At 48.8% G+C, this 20457-nt stretch overlaps 1 protein-coding gene across 3 annotated transcripts in view; it reads left to right on the top strand.

Annotated features, from left to right (window-relative positions):
- The window catches only part of LYPD6 (LY6/PLAUR domain containing 6), a 59292-nt gene extending 42842 nt beyond the window's left edge, over nt 1-16450 (top strand). For all 3 annotated transcript variants that reach the window (XM_054208531.1, XM_054208530.1, XM_054208529.1), the window contains exons 2-5: nt 8182-8342; nt 9791-9889; nt 15027-15157; nt 16247-16450. In XM_054208531.1, the coding sequence (XP_054064506.1) occupies nt 8225-8342; nt 9791-9889; nt 15027-15157; nt 16247-16450 (552 nt within the window). In that variant the 5' untranslated portion in view covers nt 8182-8224. The remainder of the gene's footprint in view (nt 1-8181; nt 8343-9790; nt 9890-15026; nt 15158-16246) is intronic.
- Nucleotides 16451-20457: the final 4007 nt, after the last annotated feature.

Here is a 20457-nt window from a genome sequence, read left to right as displayed (position 1 = left end):
GGTCAGCCCATGCCCAATTATTTCCCTGAGGTTTAGCTGCCGACATCGGTGCAGCGTCTTCTGCAGCCCGGTTGGAGACGTGCTCTTTGGAAATGAGCAAAAGCAGCTGTTTTGTCCTCAAACGTGTCCCCTGCCTTTGTGGCTTGCTGGTATTTTTGATGCCTTGTGCCAACGGGAATTCAGGCGCGGGTTGGGAAATAAAAAATGGCATGAACTCCGGGTGAACTGCCAGGGGAACAGAGCCCTTCTGCAGCCTAATCTGTGCGGGTCCGGGGCTGGAACAATGCCGCCCGGTGTTCATTAACTACTGCATAAATATGTTAAATTGTTTGGGGAAAAAAACATGGCACTACAGCGTGAATGGGAAGCACGAGAGTTTATTAATATCTCGCCCATCGCAAGGAATAGTAACGGCCCAATCCTGTTTATGCTGATTTTGGTGAAAAAGGTCCCGTTTCTCTTCTGCGGGGGAAAAGCTCAAGTTTTGAATTAGTCCGTAACAATAAAATCTCATTTCCCCAATACTGTGTTTTTGGGGCTGATCTCTGAACATCTACAAAGCTCGCTTTGGGTCGATGCCGAGCAGTCTGTGACTCGGTGCCTAATCTAGCATGTCAAATGTGCGGGGTGATGTCCGAGAAGAACTGTCACAAATCGCTCTGGAGAGCCGAGGGGGAAGGCATGGGCAGAGCCAGGACACAATGGTGCAGATTGATGTATGGTTTTATTAAAGCACAGTTTGTTGCATGACGGACAAGCGTTTCGGCTCGTTCTTTAACGTCTTCTGGGGTGTTTAATACAAGAAGTTTCTTGTTGTCAATAGTTTTGGGACAAAAGGCTGAATGTAGCCTTGCAGGAAAGTGAAAAAAAATAAGTATTTTCATTTGAAGATGCCCTTTTCACCAATTAGATTTTGAGATGTCACTAAGATGTTTTTTTTTTAATTTGTCCCAAGCATGCTTGGTTAATTGGGTAGAACTCATTTTTGTAATCAGAAGGGTCTGGTGCTTTGGTCTCCCCCCAATTATTCTGTGTAACAGTCTCCTTTCACAGCCAGAGCCGTAATCCTGCCCATTTCAAAACGACGGGTTTGTTTGGAGACCTATTTTCCACAAAATCCTACCAACCCTCTCGCAATTTTTTTTACAACTGGAAATGTTTGTTGGTGTAGCATAAATAAGACTGTTGTGTGAGTTTACCCAGGACTGACCTTAGGCTAAGCAGGCGTTCCTTTGAGCCTTTAAAAATTCGGAGTTTGTGCTGATGATCTTCCTGGACTCTAGACTGTCCCAATTTTCTAGAAAATGTAACCCCAAAAGCTCAGCAGTATCATCTCATTCTTTTAAAACCCCTGAGTATATATATCTGCTAGCCTGGTACATGGGCCAGAAAACTATTTTATTGAAGAGTTTCATGTCTTGGTTGCAATTAGATCATTTGCCGGCTGTCTCTTTGTAAGCATGGGATGCGTCCTCCTGTTGTATTTTATCTCACTCCTCTCATTGGCATCTCTTACTCTTGGCTACGTTTTATTTGGTAATGTGCTGCGAATTTTTGCCCTTTTTCCTAGCAGATGCATTGCATGGTCGCACCATAAGTGCTTCCCTGTGTTTTAACTCTTGTTTATTGGGTTAAATGCCCTTGCTTATTGGGAATGCTCTTGCTTCTTGCGTTAAATATAAGTAGGAAAGATGGTCCGGGATGATCCCAATTGCTGTCGCCACACCGAACCTCACCCAAATTTAACTTACTGCATTGGCTCGGGACCTCATTTTACCTTTCCCTAGGAGAGCACCACCACCCTGCCCGCTGCCAGCACCGTTTCACAGTGTCACCAACCCTGGACTGGCTGTGGCGGCCTCCCTGCCCCGAAACACCCTTCCTGGGGGCCGGCTGCTCGGAGCCTTGCACCTCCTTTTTCAAATGAGACTTTCCCGGGCAGCAAAAGGAGCCGTACGCAACACGTGGTCCACACAAACGGCATCCCAGCCTTGGAGAGAGGAGCCCTTTCAGTGGCCCCCAGTGAACTTCAGTGTTTTTTTAGGAAATAATTTACAACCCGCTTCCCCTTTGCAGAGGGGCCTGGCTGCTGGAGCTCGAGAAATGTTTTTTTGCTTCTTATTAGCAGGAAAATCCCAGGATTTCTGTGCTCACCCATGGTTTCCTTATCCTCCGTCTGTGTGGAGCCAGGCTGTCTGGGGGCTCCCCGCGCGTTGGGGTCAGCCCATGTGCTGTGGGACAGGGCAGGGGCGAGCGCCGGCTTCCAGACTTCCCCGACTGAACCGAATCCTGGTCTCACACATCCCCTTGAGTTCAGGGCTCACTGCCCCTGCTGCCTCTAGGGCATGCCATGCCAAAACCTGGGGGATAGGTCTTGAAATGATTTGTTAGGTCATCCATGTCCGTCTTGCCGCTAGTTCAGAAGTGTTCAGTCTTAAATATTACTATGGAAATGAATTATGTCTGACTTTGAATATCTCGCCTTCTCAGTTTGACAATTAATTTGACCATTAATGTATTTTCTCATGTGAACATCATGGCCTGCCTGATTTTTAAGCTAACTTTTTTTTTTTCCCCTGTCATTTATGCCAAATTCTAAGTATCTGAAATACTCAAGCGAAATACATCTGTTTCATCTCTCCTCTGTTTTTTATCTGAAGCCAAACTATCCTCTGGGGATGCACGAATAGAAGTGGCATTTTACTACAACTCATTAAAAGATGAGGGGTTTATTTATGACCTAAGAAAAGTTAAGCTTTCGCTAGTTGGACTGAAAATATAAGTAACACGGGTTGAAAATAGAAGCAATGTGCTACTTCTAAAATAATCGTGAAATCACATCTTGTTAAAGACTAAATTGCATCCGAGGGAAGACGGTGTGAGAGGGAACATATTGTACCCCCCCTCGCTTCCCCAGGACCTGGGCTTTTAGCTCAATGAACTACGGGCTTTGTAATTAGCAGCAAGGCGATTAGATCGTCCACATTTCTGGGAGTAATTTGTGCAGTAATTGTGTTTGATTGTTTAATTACTCTTGCTTACTGTAAATGAGGAGAGGTAGTGAACCCCTTTGCACGAGCACCTACAAGTTCCTTAGCCAGAAGTTTCATGTGCTTCACTACATCCCGTATTATCAGGAGAATAACATAAATTTAACCATTCCCGAGGCCAAACTGCGAAGAAAATTCTCTAAATGGCAAATGGAAAGCAGCTGGATTTGAAGGCAATTCAAATTAATTCCCAATTTTGTTCAAAATCTTTCTGACGTGTGTGGGAGGAACCAAAAGACAAGAAATAAACAGAATAGACCCCCCCAAAAAAAAGAGGTAAAAAAAATTGAGCAAGGTGGAGGGGGAAGATTGCAAGTAGAGCTGGTGAAGTTGCAGATAGTCTCTGTGATTGCTGTCCGGGCTCCTGCATAGCCGGTAGGTGGGAAACCTTCCGTTGCAATCCCGATTTGTCTTGGGACGGTGATGACGTGACACAGTTAGAGAGCTGGGGTTTAATTTTTGAAGCTGTAGAGAGATGCAAATGAATGCATGTATTGTAGATTCGGTAGTGGAAACTCCAACCTGCAGCTTTATCTGGACTGTGAGAAAGGCAGGAGGAAACGTAAAGAACAGTGAATTAACTCTTGCAATTGTTGGGAAAGTCACATTGGTGATGTCCACAAGGAGGAACGACTGTTGGGTAGACTTTGCATCCAGGAACAGACCTTCCAGCGTTGTCACACTGGTTGTAGCTCCTTTGATGTGGTTTATCACTGATGAATTATCATCGTAACATAGTAGAACGATGGTCCAGCTGACCTTGCATGGTGGAATTTGCTAGAGCAAATTACTCGTGCTGTGATTTCTGCAGTTTCTCACAGATGTTGCTGCTTTGGCATGCTGTGCTTGATACTTTAGGGCTGATAAGTCTACTGCCTGCTGAGAGGGAGCTTTTGTTTGCTTTTACTATTTTATCTATCTGAAAGAAGTGTTGCTTTAGGGTGCTCTGAGATGGAGGTTCTTCCAAGTGAAGAGATAAGAGACAACATCTTCAAGATGAAGTGAGGTAGCAAGCTATAAAACTTGGAGATGTCGCCCAGAGAGTGAGAAGGAAGGTGGAGCTGAGATACCAGCAGAAGTTATCCCAAGCATCAGCCTCTGGTGAGACTGGGCAACCTCCGCCTGCATCAGACATACAGGGAGAGCAGGGCAATGCCTCGTCTCCCGTGGGAGGGAGGTGGAGGGCACTCAGTGCTGCAGCATGTGTTGTACTCACACAAGGAGGAGGACCACAGAAATGCCTACAAACCAGGAATTCCTTCATGCCTGGCTTTGGCCAACTGGTTGTATGGGAAGATTTGGTGTCTGACTTGTTTTTTTTTCTCCTGAAATGCTGCAACATTTACTGCAGCCTGGCAGCCAGCAGCAGCCCAGCTCGTGGCCATCAGTGAAGACCAACGAGCAGGTATCTACTGAGTTTGCGAGAGGGACAGGAGGGACTAATACATCCTCACAAATAACTGCCTTCTCCAACAACGCATCTCCCCCAGAACCAGAGGTCTGACGTTCAGCAGCGCCTCTGCTCGAGGGCTCCCCAGTCCTTCCTTGGAGGATGGGGACCTTCCATTGTCCCCAGCACTGGTGACAGCGAGGAGGAGGAGACGTCGCCGCCCTAATGAGACCTGACAGATGGGCAATTGGGCTGCTGCTTAGGGAATTTAATGGTTAATTTCCATAGCGCCGTGTGGGGGCAAAGGGCAGGAAGAAGTAATCCTGCTGCAGAGCGGGGATGGGGATGCTTTTCCGTCTGAAAGGTGCTGGTGAAGCTGGAAAGATTGAGTTAACTAGGATTTCTGTGTCAGCGCCCAAGACCTTTTATAAACAGACTGCATGAGCTAAATACCATGTGACTATTTCCCCGAACTGCAATCCCGTATCGAATTCAGAGTCGGGCCATGCCATTTCCTATTAGGTTGGTGCGTGCACTCTGCTCTGCGCGAGCAGAGGTTCAGCGCTGCCGTAGCCGATACGTCGGCGAAAGCTGCTCCAAAAAATATTTTTGTACAACGATTGGCGGTTTTGGCTGGAAGCCATGAGCTGGAAGGGGCTTGTGAGCAAAATAAAAAGTCTTCCTGCCCTTGATGAAGCTTCTTAGGGCTTATAGACCTCATGAAGAGAAGCCATGTTTGCAGAAAAATATAGTTTGGGATGATTTGGGGGGAAAATAGTGAACTGAAAACAACTTTCTGTCAAATGTCTGCAGGTTTTAAGACAGTGTGTCCATATATATATATATATATATCCCCTTCCTTTAAAAACAAAAAAGTAATTACATTTTATTTTTGTGTGGGGGGGTGCTGAGCAATAATTATTGAATATGTCTGATGTTATTCAAAGTAGGTTTTGATATTCCACTCTCTGTGAAATACCAGTATTGCCGTAAATCTCAACGAATATTTTCTCCATTGGATGTAGTATATTTGTACATTTAGTTTTGCCTTCTGCGAAAGATAGAACTACGTGTACCCACGTGTATGTACTCAAAATATTTGTGAAATACTGAGTATTCAAGTTTCTGACAGGAGGGACTCCTATCTATGCAGAAGTATCTATTTCTGTTCTAGCTACGCGTGTATGGGATGGCCAGGTAGAACGTGCTCGCTGTGAAGAGCGGTGACTCTGACGGTGGCGGGTGTTTTGCTCAATAAGGACTTTCTACTTCAGTAGCTGCCATAGTTCAAAACGGTGGCCAGGCTGGCCTTGCTCTGCTCGGGGTTGTTTGGAACACAGAGGGGTTTAAAATTTTAATTCCTTGCCTGTAGTTAAATCCCTTTCAAACCTATAAAATAGAGGTGGGGAAGTGAATTCCATATATTCATTTGTGGTTCTTGCAACTCCTTAGAAGTGGTGCTGGCAATTCAGCTGCTGAATTACAAGAGGCACGATGTGAGTATTTTTGGCGCGCAGCTGGAGGATTTCTGCCGCCCTCGCAGGCAGGACTAACAGCCCCTTGTCTTCTGAATCTGACGACTCGGCAAGTACTAACAGCTAGGCACAGGCACTTGGAGATGGGCTGAATGAGCGCTTGGTCCCTAAAAGGGAGCGTGTACGATAGAGGGAAAATTCATGTTCTCAACGGGAAGACTTTGATCAGTACTGCAAAGGGCTTTTTGTGAACATGCTGAGAAAACCCAAGAAATTATTTTCTTATTATACTTGGGAGGAATTCTTAGGGAGCTTAGGGACATGGTTTACGGTGGATTTGGTAGTATTAGGTTTACGGTTGGACCTGATGATCTTAAGAGTCTTTTCCAACCTAAAACATAGAATCACAGAATGGTTTGGGTTGGAAGGGACTTTCAGGACCATCCAGTGCCACCCCCTGCCCTGGGCAGGGACACCTCCCACAAGCCCAGGTTGCTCCAAGCCCCGTCCAACCTGGCCTTGAACATATAAATACATGCCCTGAAAGTGAACTCTCCTGGAGGGGAACATGTCTACCCAGTGCCGTTGCTTGTGCAGCTGATGGCTCCTGTTGTCCTCGACTCAGGACCATCAGGACAGGGTTGGCATTTGGCCAGCTCAGCTCCAGGTCCGTGCGTGTTTAGCCGTGAGAACTCAAAAAAATGAATAGTCCTGAATCCACGCGGATGCCCCGCTCCCTGGCCGAGGTGGGCTCCAACTGGCTTTGCTGGGGCTCCTCCTCCAGACCCCACAGAGAGCTGCTGGTCGCATTTCTTTCATCTTTCCCGTGGCTGGGAGAGGCTTGTTTTATTTCCTTTCTGCTTCTAATCAGGATTTGATTTTCCCCTGCTTGCATTCGTGGACTAAACTCAATGGAAATTGGCATTTTCCTCTTCGTAAGGTTAAAACAACAAAGCCTAACACACCACACTATGCGTTATCTGTCTCCCTCACTATTTTTATGGATTTCACAGTGTTTTAATTAAAAGGGGTGTTTTCAGATAAGAGCCAAGAATAATGACAGCCCCCCCCCTCGCCAGCCATCGCGCTGCTGGTCCTGTGTGGGTCTCCGCTGCAAGAAAAACATTTGGAGCCAGGGGTGGAAGGTTACATCCTCGCCCCTGGAACATCTTTCCTGAGAAAAACAACAAAAATGATTTATTAAACAATGGGTACCACGCTTTCAAAGTTGCTTAGGGAAATACCTGGGCATCGCTGATTTTTTTGGTCAGTCTGGGTGGAAAAAACACCCCAACCCTGTGTGTGCTGGAGGGACACCAGCGGCCGGGGGAAGCCGGCGGCTCCTGCCTGCCTCGGCAGCCGCGTCCTCTCAGGGCTTTCCTGTCCCGCTCGGTTTTGACGCGTGTTTTCATCATTTTTTACGGAATTGTAATAATATGAGCTGTGTATTTAATGATGCGTTAGCGTTGTCTGTTGCTGGAGATTGCTCCTGAAAGCTGCTGATTTTGGGACGGCTTCACAGGTGGTGCCACAGTGGGTATTTGTTTCTGCTTAAATTCTGCTTAGTTCCCTTCGTTCGGGGACATGCGGAAAACACCCTGCACTTGTTGTCAACAGCGTCACAGAGGGAATAAGACCCTTTGGAGCACGGATGAGGAAAATGCAACAGTCACTCTGTTATTAACAGCAGCCAGGTGAAGGCAGGGACAACCTGCAGCTCCTCGCCTTTCCTGAGATACGTGGAAAGTAACATGGAGCTTCTGGTTGGGCGAAAAGGTGCATTTTTGAAGGGTGTGAGCCTGTGTTGGAGTGTGGGAGTGGGAGACCCATCGCTGCTCCCCCGGACATCCCGATGGGTCTCCATCTACCCCGTTTCCTTTCTTCCCAGTTCAATTCTCCAATTTTCCAATATTCTCTAAAAGAAGAAATTAAATCCTGTCGCAGTGCAGTCTCCGATGACTTTATCAACGTCCTACTCAGGTTTTTGCAAACCAGTCGCTGACCGGTGAAATTGTAAACAGCGATGAACCCAACGACCCTTCCCCTCGGCTCCCATTTGGCCGGGAAAGGGTTTGCCCGACGGTGCCAGGGATGTCACTGAGCCCACACCAAAGTCGCCACACGGCTGCCTGTCCCCGCGGGAGGGCAGCCGAAGGTTCATGGGACCGTCATGGTTTTGGCAAGGTTGGGTTGCTGGGGGCGGAGGTGGTGGCTGGGCTGCTGGTGGGTTTCCTCTGCTCACCCCTGTTTCTCTGCCGTCGCCCAGGTGAGGTTCTTCGGCCGCCGCATGAGTACGTCCTTGCCAGGCGATGGCCTCGCAGCCCGCGCCGGCCTGGGTGCTGCTGCTCTGCCTGCTGGCCACCCGCCCGCCGGCCACCCAGCCCCGCGACTTCACCGTCAAGGACATCGTCTACCTCCACCCTTCCAGTAAGCCACCTTTGCGCGGGGGTAAGGACGGGGGCGAATGGGGGTGTTAAGGGGGTTGAGTTGAGCAAAGATTAAAGAAATATTCCCGGTACTCACGATGTAAAACCAGAGCGTTGCTTCCCAAAAGGGATTAAAGGACAGCAAGGGCTACAGAAAGGCAGTTGCTGAGCGTGTCAGGGGTGTTTTGTTCTCTGTTTTCTGCTCCGCAACAATCTCTCTGGCCGTAAGACCAAGCCCCACGGCCGCGCCGTTTGCCTGAGCACATCGATAGCTCCGAGCAAGGGCCAAACGCGGCCATTTGCAGCTGCGGCACCAACCAGCCGCTCCTGACGTTATTTCAGTAGCGCCCTGAGGCAACTCTATAGCAAAGTTATGCACCTTCAGCTCTTTTTATGGAATCCCCTTTCACCGGCCTGTTCACTTTATCAGTTACAAATTCTAGGTGGAGAGAGCTGTGCCTGCCATCTGCTCCCAGGGAAAACTCCCCGCCTTTCCAAATTTGGCTGAAAAATTTATATTCATTACGAGCAAGATGGAATTCCTGTTTTATGCTGTAACCATGATCTGATAGTGCCCCGGGGTGGATTTATTAGCGCTGTCGTGTCATCCCACCCCAAGCTGTTCCTCGAGGGCAGCCCCAGCCCCTCCAGAGACGCCCCCAGGCGACTCGTTGGTCCTTACCCAGAGGAGCCTGGGGAGACAAGCTGTCAATGCCTCTTGCTTCACCTCTCCTACCCGACGGGGTCTGGCCCAGAACCAGTGGGCGAGGGGAGGAGGTGGAGGGCAGGGAGGGGTGAGACGTGGCCCGTGAGGCTGTGGAGGTTTGGCTTACTTTGCCCCATGGAGATAAACGTGACCCATTTGGCTTCTGAGAAGGTGGCAGCATCTTGAAGATGTATTGAATGTGCTACAGAAGCCCTGCCAGGAGACCACTTAAGAAGCTACGCTCTTCGTTTGGCGAGATAAATTAGGATGGAGTCTGCTGTTAAAATCTGGAGGTTCAGCAAATTGATTTTTCTTTCCTTTGGGGACGTCGGCCTGCCTTCAAAAGGGGTAGCTCCTTTCCTTGGTGGGACAGAATCCAGAAGTATTTTAGTCCATCTGATATTTTGTTATCAGCGGTGATAAAGTAGCAGTATTGGATGCGAGCTCTGATATCAAGCGAATAAGGACTCCTTGCTCACATTAACTCCCTTTGAAGTCAGCAGCGGGAGCTTTTGCTCGGCAAACACGGCCGAACTGAATCCTTATTGTATCTGTACGCGCCTTTCCCGCATTACTATCGGTGATAGGATTTTTACAAATCAGGCCCAACTTGACGAGGTTGACAGGTATACTTGTAGACAGATATGTCTTAAAGAGAACAAGTGCTGCTGTGTGCCTCTGAAAAGCGTAGTAGAACTGGATTAATTGGCTCATTTTAACTGAATGCTGTCTGTTCCTTTCAGCCACACCGTATCCTCACGGATTTAAATGCTTCACCTGCGAAAAGGCAGCAGATAATTACGAATGCAACCGATGGGCTCCGGATGTCTATTGTCCAAGAGGTAACCAGCCGCATTCTGGTGTTTAATTTAAACCCACCTTACGACAACCGCTCGCTGTCCCCACCGCGGGGACAGCACTGAGCCCCCTTTATTCCTTAGGCGTACGCGGGTGCCGGCGATTGCTGCTCCCGCGTGTAAGCCTCCTCGACAAGAGAGATGTGTAAGCGATACGAGTAATCCTTTAAGCTTTTCTGTCTCTTGGCAGTGGGTGAAGTTTAGGACTTTCATCTGTTCCCCATACTCCTCTAGCTCAGCGGGAAATTAAATCAGGCTGACGCCTATTTAAGGGTTGTATTTCTCTTCCTGGTGAGTACGGGACCGGTTCTCGCTTTGTTGGGTTCCCTCCCCCGTGGCACAAGCCCACGCTTCAGGGCGGCTGAGCCTGCCTCCTTTTTGGCTGGCATCAAGGTATTTTCAGTATTTTGGGCTCATAACCCCCATTGGAGTCTGAAGTTGGGAACAGCTCAGAAAGGGCTTTAGATACAGGCACCCAAATATCAGATCCAGGTATCGGTGAGATCCTCAGACCTCCCCCTCCCCGACCGCTTCTCTTTTTGAGACGCTCACAAGTGTTAAGATGTCCACAGCCCCTGATGAAGCCCTGGACATGGGCTGGATGTGGACTGGGTCCTCACCGATGTGGCAACCACGTGTAGGCAGGTGGCAGCCGCCGTGGCAGAGGGGCAGAGGGATGCTGCTGGGGTGGTGGGATGCTGTCGGGGCTCACCCCTCCCCTGGTGCTTTCTGTAGGCTCAGCAGCGCTTGTGCAGCATCTATCCGGAATGTCTGTGGTCTGTTGTGGGACATTACAAGTGCCCTCAGAAAATATTTATCTTGGAAAGAGAAAGACCATAACCTGCACCGCAGCGATGGACCAGCTGTGTGTGCAGCCTGTGTCAGAGCGTGTTATCTGTCCGAGAATGTATTTGCTTTGAGCTCAAATCAGCACAACATCAACAATGATAAAAGAGATCAGTCTGGCTGGCACCAGATGAGACCGATGTTCACGGACGCTCCCTGTTTTGACAGGAGTAGGTGATATTTAAATGACTAAGGGCGGTGTTACCTGCACATCGCGGAGCGAGGGGTGACCCCACCGTCTGCCCTTAGCAACAGCCAGCAGAAACGGCTTGCCCGAAAAAGATGTGCCGGTCTGGAAAGCAAAGTTAGTACTTAGTGGCTGTTTAGGGGAGGGGGAAGCCACGCTTTGGTGTGTCTGTGTTCCCCAAGACTGCAGCTGCGAGTCACGGTCACCAGCCCTCCTGCCGCTGGTACAAGCGCCCACGTCCATGAAGTCAGGATGGGGTTTTAGCCGTGAGAAGGGGCCAGCCGCAAATCCGAGTCTACCTTTGAACTTCAGCACAGCAGACTTCTTATCTCCTTAAACTGGAGGGATCCGATAACGTTTCACTCGAGGCAGGACTCGTTAGTGCCCAGACTGCCCCGAAATGGTGTTGCCTTGGGCTGGAGCACGGCTCTGCTGGTGGCACAGACCCCCAGCCCCTCGCTGCCCCCGGGAAGGAGCGACTGCGGAGTCGCTGTGCGTCGGAGGAGCAGGGAACTGGGAAAGGGGACGGGCGCTGGGGCTCAAGTGCTCCGTCCTCCTTCTGTTGCAGTGGAAGCAAAGCTGATAAAGTCGTGTCTCCCCAACCTTTTGTTAAGCCAGCTTTTTTTCTCTGTTGCTTTAACGTTCAAATGTGATTCTGCGTTCGGGTAAGGAAGCCGCAGAAATGCAGCCTCAGGTTTGAGGCCTGACCCCGGGCGTGCTCTGGGGGCTGGGGTTATCTGCTCGGGGACTTCCCTTATCTCTGGGAGGCAGAGGGGTGCGCTCGTGGTGCCGCCCCCCTCACTGCGGTGATCCGAATCCAAGCCCTTGCTGTTTTGCTTGGGTTAAATGGTGGGAGAAAACAAGAAAACTCCATACTGGTATTTGCTTTCTTTTTTTTCTTTTTTTTTTCTTTTTTTTTCTTTTTTTTTTTCTTTTTTTTCTTTTTTTTCTTTTTTTTTCTTTTTTTTTCTTTTTTTTTCTTTTTTTTTCTTTAAGACAGAATGCTATTAAAATGCAAACCAAAATATTTTCATTAACTATAATGTAGGACTTAAAGGGAACCACATTTTGTGTATAACAAAATTCATTGTAATGGAGAGTAAAAACACGAATCCCTGTACTGAACAGAGGTTAGAAAAAGCATTTCCTAGAAGGCAGGCCTCCTGCTGTGCATTAACCTTGTTTTCTGTTAGTTATTAGCTTCAGCTCAAGCAGAAACTGCGTTAGTGATCTAATTTGTATGGAAATACTGCACTCAAAATACTCCCAGTACTCTATTTTTGGACGGCCTGTGGGCGGGCTGACGTCTCGGTGGTGGCCACCACCACCATGGTGATGTTCCAGCCGCTGCGGGTGGCACCCGAAGGTGCCATTAGAGGCTGCGGGTTGGGAAACGGGCTCTCAAAAGTCAACATGTGACTCTGGGTGCTTTAAAACCCCAGATTCAGTGTTTCCCTACCCAGTTTAAAACGGAGAGGACAACCTTTTCCTTCTGGAGACACGTGCCAGCCTTGCTGGGTTGCAATGTGCGGGGCTGGTTTGCTTGCCCCGAGCCTGGCTGGCTGTCTGCACCGTTGACTTCTGGTTTCGGTAGCTGGTTTCGTGCTCCCTTTAAGGGTGCAGGAGGGTGCCCAGGAGGTGGATCCCATGGGGAACGTGCGTTTCAGGCGCTGGGTGATGCTGCCATAGGTCAGCAACGCTCCTGGCAGGTCGAGACCGCGGCTGTCCCTTGTGTGCAGGTGTTTGGAGATCCCTCATAGCTGAAGTGCGTCACAGAGTCTTTGCATGACAGTTCCACCAGAGAACGGACAAATGCAAAAGACAGTGATGCTCCGGAACTGCAAAATTTAGGAAGCATTACTCCATGCTTTCTTGATAAGATGCCACCAAGAGCCATCCTTACCCTGTGGCCGTACAGCTTGCAGCCTGGCTTGGGACCACCGTGCTTGGAAGCATCAGCTTCTAAGTCTTATTTGAATCGCTCTAAATGTCTCTGTTATTGTTGGTAAAATTTTTATAGTGTTGGGTTCTTCTCTGTAGCCTGTGTTCTTCACGGGATCAGTTTGGAGTCCCTCTTCCCTCCCTCCGTCCAGCAGCCTCCCCATCTGCAGCGCAGTTAACGACCCCCCCACGGTGATGTTCCCCACCTCCGCTTTGCTCTGGACTCTCCTGGTGCTCTCTGGCCCAATCCTTCTCATAGCGCCTGTCGCCATTGCGCTAATCCTGCTCTGAGAAGAGCGGCAGACCAGGATGGGGCGCAGAAGTTAATATTAATGTGAGTCGGTGGATTTTATTGCTTATTGTGGGCTTACTCCGTAGCTGCCGCCCTGCCTCGCAGCGATGGTAGCCGTCAGTGGTGGCTGTACGAGGAGAGGCGTGCTCGCTCCCTCTGAGCAGGGGAAAATACATATCTCCAAGATGACCGCACAATATTTTCTAAAAACACATGCGGAAGAAAGAATGAAACAGCCCAAAAAGAGTTATGGGGTGCTAGAAGCTTTATTTGTTCCATCTGGGGCCTGTCAGGGCGAGCTCCTCGGCACGGACAGAGCCGTTGCAGGAGAAATAAAGCCACGGGCGCCCAGGTTTGCTGGGAAATGGCACTTCCAGGCAAGGTCCTGGGAGAAGCTCAAAGCCGCCGTGCAGAGAGTGGGGTAAAACTGCGAGAGCTTCACCCCCGGGGGCAGGAGAGCCTGGAAAAGCCATTGAGCCGCGTGTGGCAGCCCTGGCCGGTTTGAAGGAAGGCAGCACACCGAGGGTCTCCAGCCTCCTGAGATAAGTTACGGCTGTTTGCTGTGGATATCGCACTCGAGTTAAGAGCAGGTCAAAGATATGGCAGATGTCTGAGGGGGTTTATTGCCTCATGAAGAACGCGTTTGGTCGGCAATCTCGCTCAGCTGCTGCCGAATGCCTAAAACACGAGAAGTATGCGGGGCTTTGCCCGTCGGAGATGAGGGCTCAACGGGAATGTTCGCTTTAAATTAACTATACTCCCTTTTTTTTTTTCCGTATGAAAGCAACAATTTTATTAATAATAAGGCTGATTAATAAGAAGCAAGGTATAATTTAAAGAAGAAACACATAATGGCATGTTTCCTGCGTTGAAAACCCGGTGTTTTCATCTTGGAGTGCCAGGCGGGGGAACAGCACCTGCAGCTTCCCTCTGACAACTAAAGCATGAAATAAACCCAAATTCCTGTAAGCCTGAGGACAGCCACAGCGTTTGTCAGACGTTCTACTTCGAATTTTCTGGGCGTTTTGCAAGTGTCACCAGAGGAGTAGCTTAAAAAGAGGAGGAGGAGGAGGAGGGTTGTCCCCCTTGGGCATGAGGGAGCCCACAGGAGAAGCGTGCAGAAGACGCGATGGGAATACTGCAGCCATGGTCCCTTCCATGGTGCTTTTTCCAAAGACTGTGAAGCTGAGAAATACATAAATCATTGTTTTGCCGGTATTTTGGCATTATTTTATAGATGATAAAACTGAGGGACAGAGAAGGTGAAGGATCTTCTCTGGGCTGCGCAGGAGCCGCGGCAGAGCTGGGATGGGAGCGCTCGCGCGGGCCACTAGGATACAGGGAAAGGCGTCTCCAATGTGTAACGTTTTAGGTAATTCTGCAGAATTAATGGTTGTGCATGAAGCTAGGGAAAAAAAAACAAACCTATACAAACAAAGGTTAGCTTCAGGCATAAACAGGTATTGCAAAGGTTTTAATTTTTAAAGGCCATTCTTGTAAAACTAACGCCATAGGAGATTTTGGGTGTTTATTTGAACCTCCCTCTGTAACCCGATCATCCAACGTCCTGTGTTTCTTTGGCTGGAACGCAGAGACCCGCAGTCGGACGGGGAACAAACCTCCGTGTTCCAGAGTGCTTTGAAACCAGAGCTCGGGGGGTGTGTGGGGGGGTGTATTTAGTGACATTTATGTATTGCAATAAATACCTCAAAAGTCTCTTTTTTTTTTTTTTTTTTTTTTTTAAATCCCGAGATTTGAAAAAAAAATATCTAAGACCTCTATCCGATTTCTTCCTATTTGTTAGACTCTCACAAAACTCAATTTGGATGGGTAAACACATTTTTCCGTCTTTCTAGGTACGAGATACTGCTTTAGCCAACACATGATGAAAGTTACTGGCGAGAGTGTGTCCGTCACCAAACGCTGTGTGCCATTAGAGGATTGTCTGTCTACGGGATGCACATATGTAAAGCATGAAGAATACAAGGTAAAGGATAAAAATTGCTCTTTTTTTTTTTTATATGAAAACCGGGCAGAATCCTTTTGGCCTCCGCTGGAAGTCTGACCGGTTCAGTGGGTAAATCAGCATCGTCAAAAATCAAGTTTCTCTTCTTAACGAGCTCCAGCTCATTTCCATTTGTTACAGAAACAAAGGGATAACCTCTCCCAGAACAAAAGAATAATCTCTTTAAACAACGCTCCTGCCAGCGGCTGCGGGGAGGGAACCGCTCCCTTCTCCCTTCGCCTGCGGATCTGCTCCGGGCTTGGTCCCCTCCGCTCTGCAGCGGACGCTCGCCCACCGACTGGTGGGTTTCTTACCGAAACGGGACGGGTAAAACCCCGAAACCTTTGGAGCAAACGTTTGATGTGCGAATCCAACAGTTAATTTATAAATAAGATTTTTTTTTTTCTGAAGGTCAATAGTCGGCCTTTTTGGACTTCTCCAACAGGTTAAAATGAAAGAGCTGGCTGAGCTGCCGGGCCCCCCGCAGCCCCATCGCGGGTTTGCAGAGAATTTTATGCTCTCCTGGCCTCGGGCGCGTTACTCCTGTTGCTCTGAACCCGTGTGCTCTGGCAGGACACTGTCACTGGCCCCTTCTTGCCCTCAGAAGCCAGATCTCCATGCCTTTGGGCCGGCACGGGGATTGTCTATCGCCCCCGTGCCTGCACGCTGGGTGACAGGCAATAAAAAAACCCTCTATGAATAAATTCTGGTTTGTTTGAGTCCTGACCCCTGAGCTCTACTTGAACCAAACAACAGTAGTTTTTGTCAGTTTACTTATTTGGGATAAAAAAAATACAATAACCTCTTCAAAATGGATGTGTCCTCCTTGTGCTAGCCAACAGTACGGTTCCTGCATGAGTGAAATGGTTCTCCAAGTAGAGGGATTTAAAAAACAAAGGGCAGGGGGGAAAGAAAGGAAAAAAGAAAGGAAAAAAAAAAAAAAAAGGCAGGAAAAAAACCCCCAGACTGGCCACTGTGCTCCTTTGCAAATGCCCTATTATTTTCCCTATGCCTTTATTCGGTGGCATGGGTATTTTTCCAATAACCAAGTTATAACCCGGTGTCTTTCAGATCTGCACCTCCTGCTGCGAAGGAAGCATCTGCAACTTGCCGCTGCCGAGGAACGCGACGGACGCCGTGTTCACCACCCTCTCCCCCCTCAACAAGACGCAGCGGCTCCCGCATCCCGCCCTGCTGACGACGGCCTGTCTCTGGCTGGGGCTGGTGTCCCAGCACTGGGTGACGCTGCCACGCGCGGCGGGCCCGGACAGCTGAGGTGGCCGAGGACATCTGCACCCACGTCCAGCCTCTCCCCGCCGAGCCTGCGCTTCGGAGTTCTTTGTAAGACTGGTTTTCCTCCTGATTTTTTTGTTAGCGATGAACTAGCGAGCCTGGGATGTTGACGCATTTGAAGGGGGTAAAACCATCGTGTGGTTTCTCTACTTTGTTCTGAAGAAACTCATGCAAAACATTCCCAGAATCCATGGCTGAGACCGATACATAGACTTTTCTTAACGCCTGTCTTTCCTCCATGAAGAAATGTTATTTAAAAGTACTATATCACTGCCAGCTGCTATTATCACCACTTATGCATTTGAAACTTTCTTGTTATAATTCGTCACAGCACTAACACTGGTGTCTCCTTAACCTGTTTTGAGACCATAAGGTAAATAATATATAGGCAGTAGGTCTTTGCAGTCTCCCCACATCTCCTCCTCCCGGAGAGGGCAGGAGTTTGTAGCAGGGCAGCAGAAGCTGGAAGGGATGAGGACAAAGGAACAGCTGGGACCAGGCCAGCATCGCGCCCAGATGCTTCCTCTGAGGTTCCACCAGCAGCACGAAGAGCCACCCCCACAACACCACCCACTGCGATGGGCAGAAAACCACTTTGGTATATAAACCAAACAGGAAAAACTCTAAAAACTCTGGTCCTGAAGCGCAACTAGAGGGGAGGCGGGTGCGTGGTCCCTGACCCTCCCGAGAGGAGAACCGGTGGGTGTCCCGGTTGGGATGCTGGTGGCTCCCAAGCCAACAGGTTCCTGGTGTTTTGGGGCTTTACATATTTCCACATTTTGGCACCCACCATCCTACGGCACGAGAGAGAGTCGATCCTGAACAGCTTCTTTTATTTAATGCGCTCCCACGACGGAGGATGGACTGTTGCTCGCTACAGCTGCATTTTGGTGACCTGCGTTGCTTGTTTTGCTGGGAAATCATGTATGCAATATTTATTTTTGTACGTTGAGTAGGCTCTAAAGCGTTTAAAACATTCTTAAAACTGATATTGATAGGCAAAATCGTTGTTTTGCAAGTGGGTAAGCCTGTAATATATAAATTATCTCATATATATATATATGTAATGGTTTGCATCACTATTGAAAAAGCATCAGCTTTGTTTTGCAAGGTCAGTAATAAAGCAGGGTGTCCATGGACAGACTTGTTTTAAAGTTAAACCAAACTTTTTTATAATTTTTGTTTGGCTTTTTAAAAAAAAAAACAAACCACTGTAGTCGTAAATGGTTCTTTTATGAGTTAACTTTTGGCTAGTCACGCTCCAAGGTAACTTGCGCCTTATCAAGCTGCTTAGTGCTGTTTTGGCGAGTTACACAGTGAAAGGCAGGTGAAGGTGGCCCAGGCTGGAACCCAAATGCTTTGCAAACCCCTTCAGTGCTTTGTGAGGGTCCCAGCAAGCCCCCGTTTGGCACCATCTCTGTTGGATAACATTAAGAGCTGGGAAACTGCTGCTCTGAGCACGCAAGGTCTTGAGTTCTGTGTCCTTTGGAGTGAACTCCGGCCAGTTTTACTGGAGGCAAAGGATGAGGAGGACCTAAAGCACCGCTCGCTCACGATTTAGTCTCAGGTAACGTCTGTGGGGGAGGAAAGCCCGCTGGAAGCCTCGCTGTGCTTCACTGGGTGATGTTTTCTAAAATGTATATAATACTTCATTGTGAAAACTGAACTTCAAACACTGTTTCTTTCTTTTTTTTTTTTTTTTTAAACTTTTTATACGAAACTAGCGTTTTTGAGGACAGACTAGCTGACCTCCCTCACAAACCTTGCGTTTTTGGTGTCCTTTCAGCTCGCCTGTGACTTGCTCGCAGATGGCTGGTATTAAGAGGGTAGTTGCAATCTGTTATTTTCTGCAAGCCAGACCTCTCGCTGGAGACCCTGAAAAAATGAACCCTGGGGTCTTTCTAAAGCCCATTCCCTCCTCTGCCTCTCACGGCAGCTGAGCTGTGCCAGGTACTCACCCTGTATGGGCTGCGGGACAATGAGGTGGAGGGTTATGGCTTCTCCAGCAGCAATTTAAATATTTATTATTACTATTATCCTGTGAAATGGAAGAATTTAAGTCTGGAGGGACCTCGCTCAGCGGTTCAGCTTCTCTCCTGGGCTGGGGGTTAAACAGGTTTTCTGCGATGGCCGAGCATTTCGTCAACGCTGTGGTGTAGAAGCAGGCCCAGATCCAGGACACACGCTTGGAGAACCTGTGTTGGAATCTTGGGAAGTCTGGGATTACTGAGGAACATCTTGTTTATCTGTTCAATCGAGGTGGGCTCGAGGTTTGGGCCATCCTGCACGTGGCCAGAGGTAGGACCTCGTGGGGAGCTCCTCACCATCTCCGGGCTCACACGCTGGTGGTGGCAGCTCAGCTGGAGGTTTTAAGGATTTATGTTTTTACTTTGGGCCATGCTGTTAAACACCTGCATTTAGGAGTCAATCAATAAGACACCTAACCAGCAGCAAGGAGCAGAAGTTACCTCCTGACACGAGCTGGCTGCCCTGGTTAATGGCTCACCGTCAGGTTTCTGCCTGTGTCTTCTGGCTTCTCTGTATGTCATCGCCCTCTATTTCCCATTTATTTTCCAGTTTCGTTGTTATTTAACAAGGCTAACCGGTGGTGTGTAACTCTGAGCTAGATATGTATAATCACATGGGCTGAGCTGCAGGAATGGCTGGATTTCCTCAGAAAATATTGGACTTTCAGGACCGCTCCCACCCCATGCAAGGTGTGGTACCCGCAGTGAGAGGACACGGGCTCCAGTGCTACCTGGCCCATCGTGTGCACTAACAGGCAGGACCTTCATCCTGTGTTTAGGTGGACCTCAGACAGACCAGAGACCTTTCTGGGTACCTGGTAGCGCGCTCTACCCACAAAGACCGGGATGCCACTGAGCAAGTTTAGTTATCGATGTTGCATTACGCCAAGCCGGTTACTTCTACTCCCTTTGTAGTCGGTGGAGGAAAACGTGGTGTTTCAGGGGCTGATTCATTGTATGCTGAGGTGGATGGTTAAATTATGTCTTCTCAGGCACACGATGGACGTGCCTATAAAAAGCAGCTTGGCTGTGAGTACTACACCCCACCTGGGCTGTCTGTTTGCCAGCCACGTGGCTCTGCTGAGACCGGTGCTTTGGGAAAATACCTGAGCGGGAGCCACTCCTGAGCCCATCACCAGCTTCGCTCTGACCGTGATGCTGCTGCAGATGGTGAAAGTCCTGGTTCCTGTGCTGTGCCGGCCCCGCTCCCCTGCCACTGTGCCGCGGTTGTGCCCTTCAAAAGGGACCTGAGCCCTGTCCAACCGAGCTGCTACCTCCGGTACCAGGATTATGGACATCGAGCTCAAAAGAGCAAATGAAGGTGCCTGAGGGCAAGAGGGGAACGGGCACAGCATCCCCCCGTGCCAGCAGGTCGCTGTGCCCAGGCTGCCCGCGGAGCTGCTGGGGGCTTTTTAAAAGCACATAAATGCTGAGCTGCACCGTATTTATATATGCAATATTCCTTTTAAATCTCTAATTTTTTTAACTATTGTAAATGCTGTACATTTGTATAAATAAATATTTTAAATGTTCAGATGATGTGAGGTGTCTGATAACCATGTACAGTTGCCATCACCATCCCTGCTCTTCAGTGCCGTGCCACCCCCTGCACCTGGGACACTGCTCTCTGCTCCCCTGTCCCCTTTTCCTCTCTCTGGTGTCCTAACAGCAAAAAAAAAAACCCAAACCACCCCAAAACCCCCAAATAGCTGTATTTAGAGCATTTTGGTTTAACTCCCACTGCAGCTAATGAATCTTTCCCATTGTTTCCTCCTGTCGAGCTCCCATGATTATTTGTTGCAAATTGGTTTATATTGGGCATTTGAATAAAGTAAGTCTGAGAAGGTTCCTGTTTAGTTTGTGACACCCAAGTCTTCCATTCCCTCGCCTGCTCTGGGAAAGCTTTCCCTTTTTTTCCATAATTGTGCTGCCACACTTAGTCCCAGTGCGTCCTGGAGGGTT

The sequence above is a fragment of the Rissa tridactyla genome, chromosome 7 (genome assembly GCF_028500815.1).
Source record: "Rissa tridactyla isolate bRisTri1 chromosome 7, bRisTri1.patW.cur.20221130, whole genome shotgun sequence".
NCBI classification, from domain to species: Eukaryota; Metazoa; Chordata; class Aves; order Charadriiformes; family Laridae; genus Rissa; species Rissa tridactyla.
Note: the sequence above shows the minus strand (reverse complement) of the source record. Positions and strands in the feature narration are given on the sequence as shown.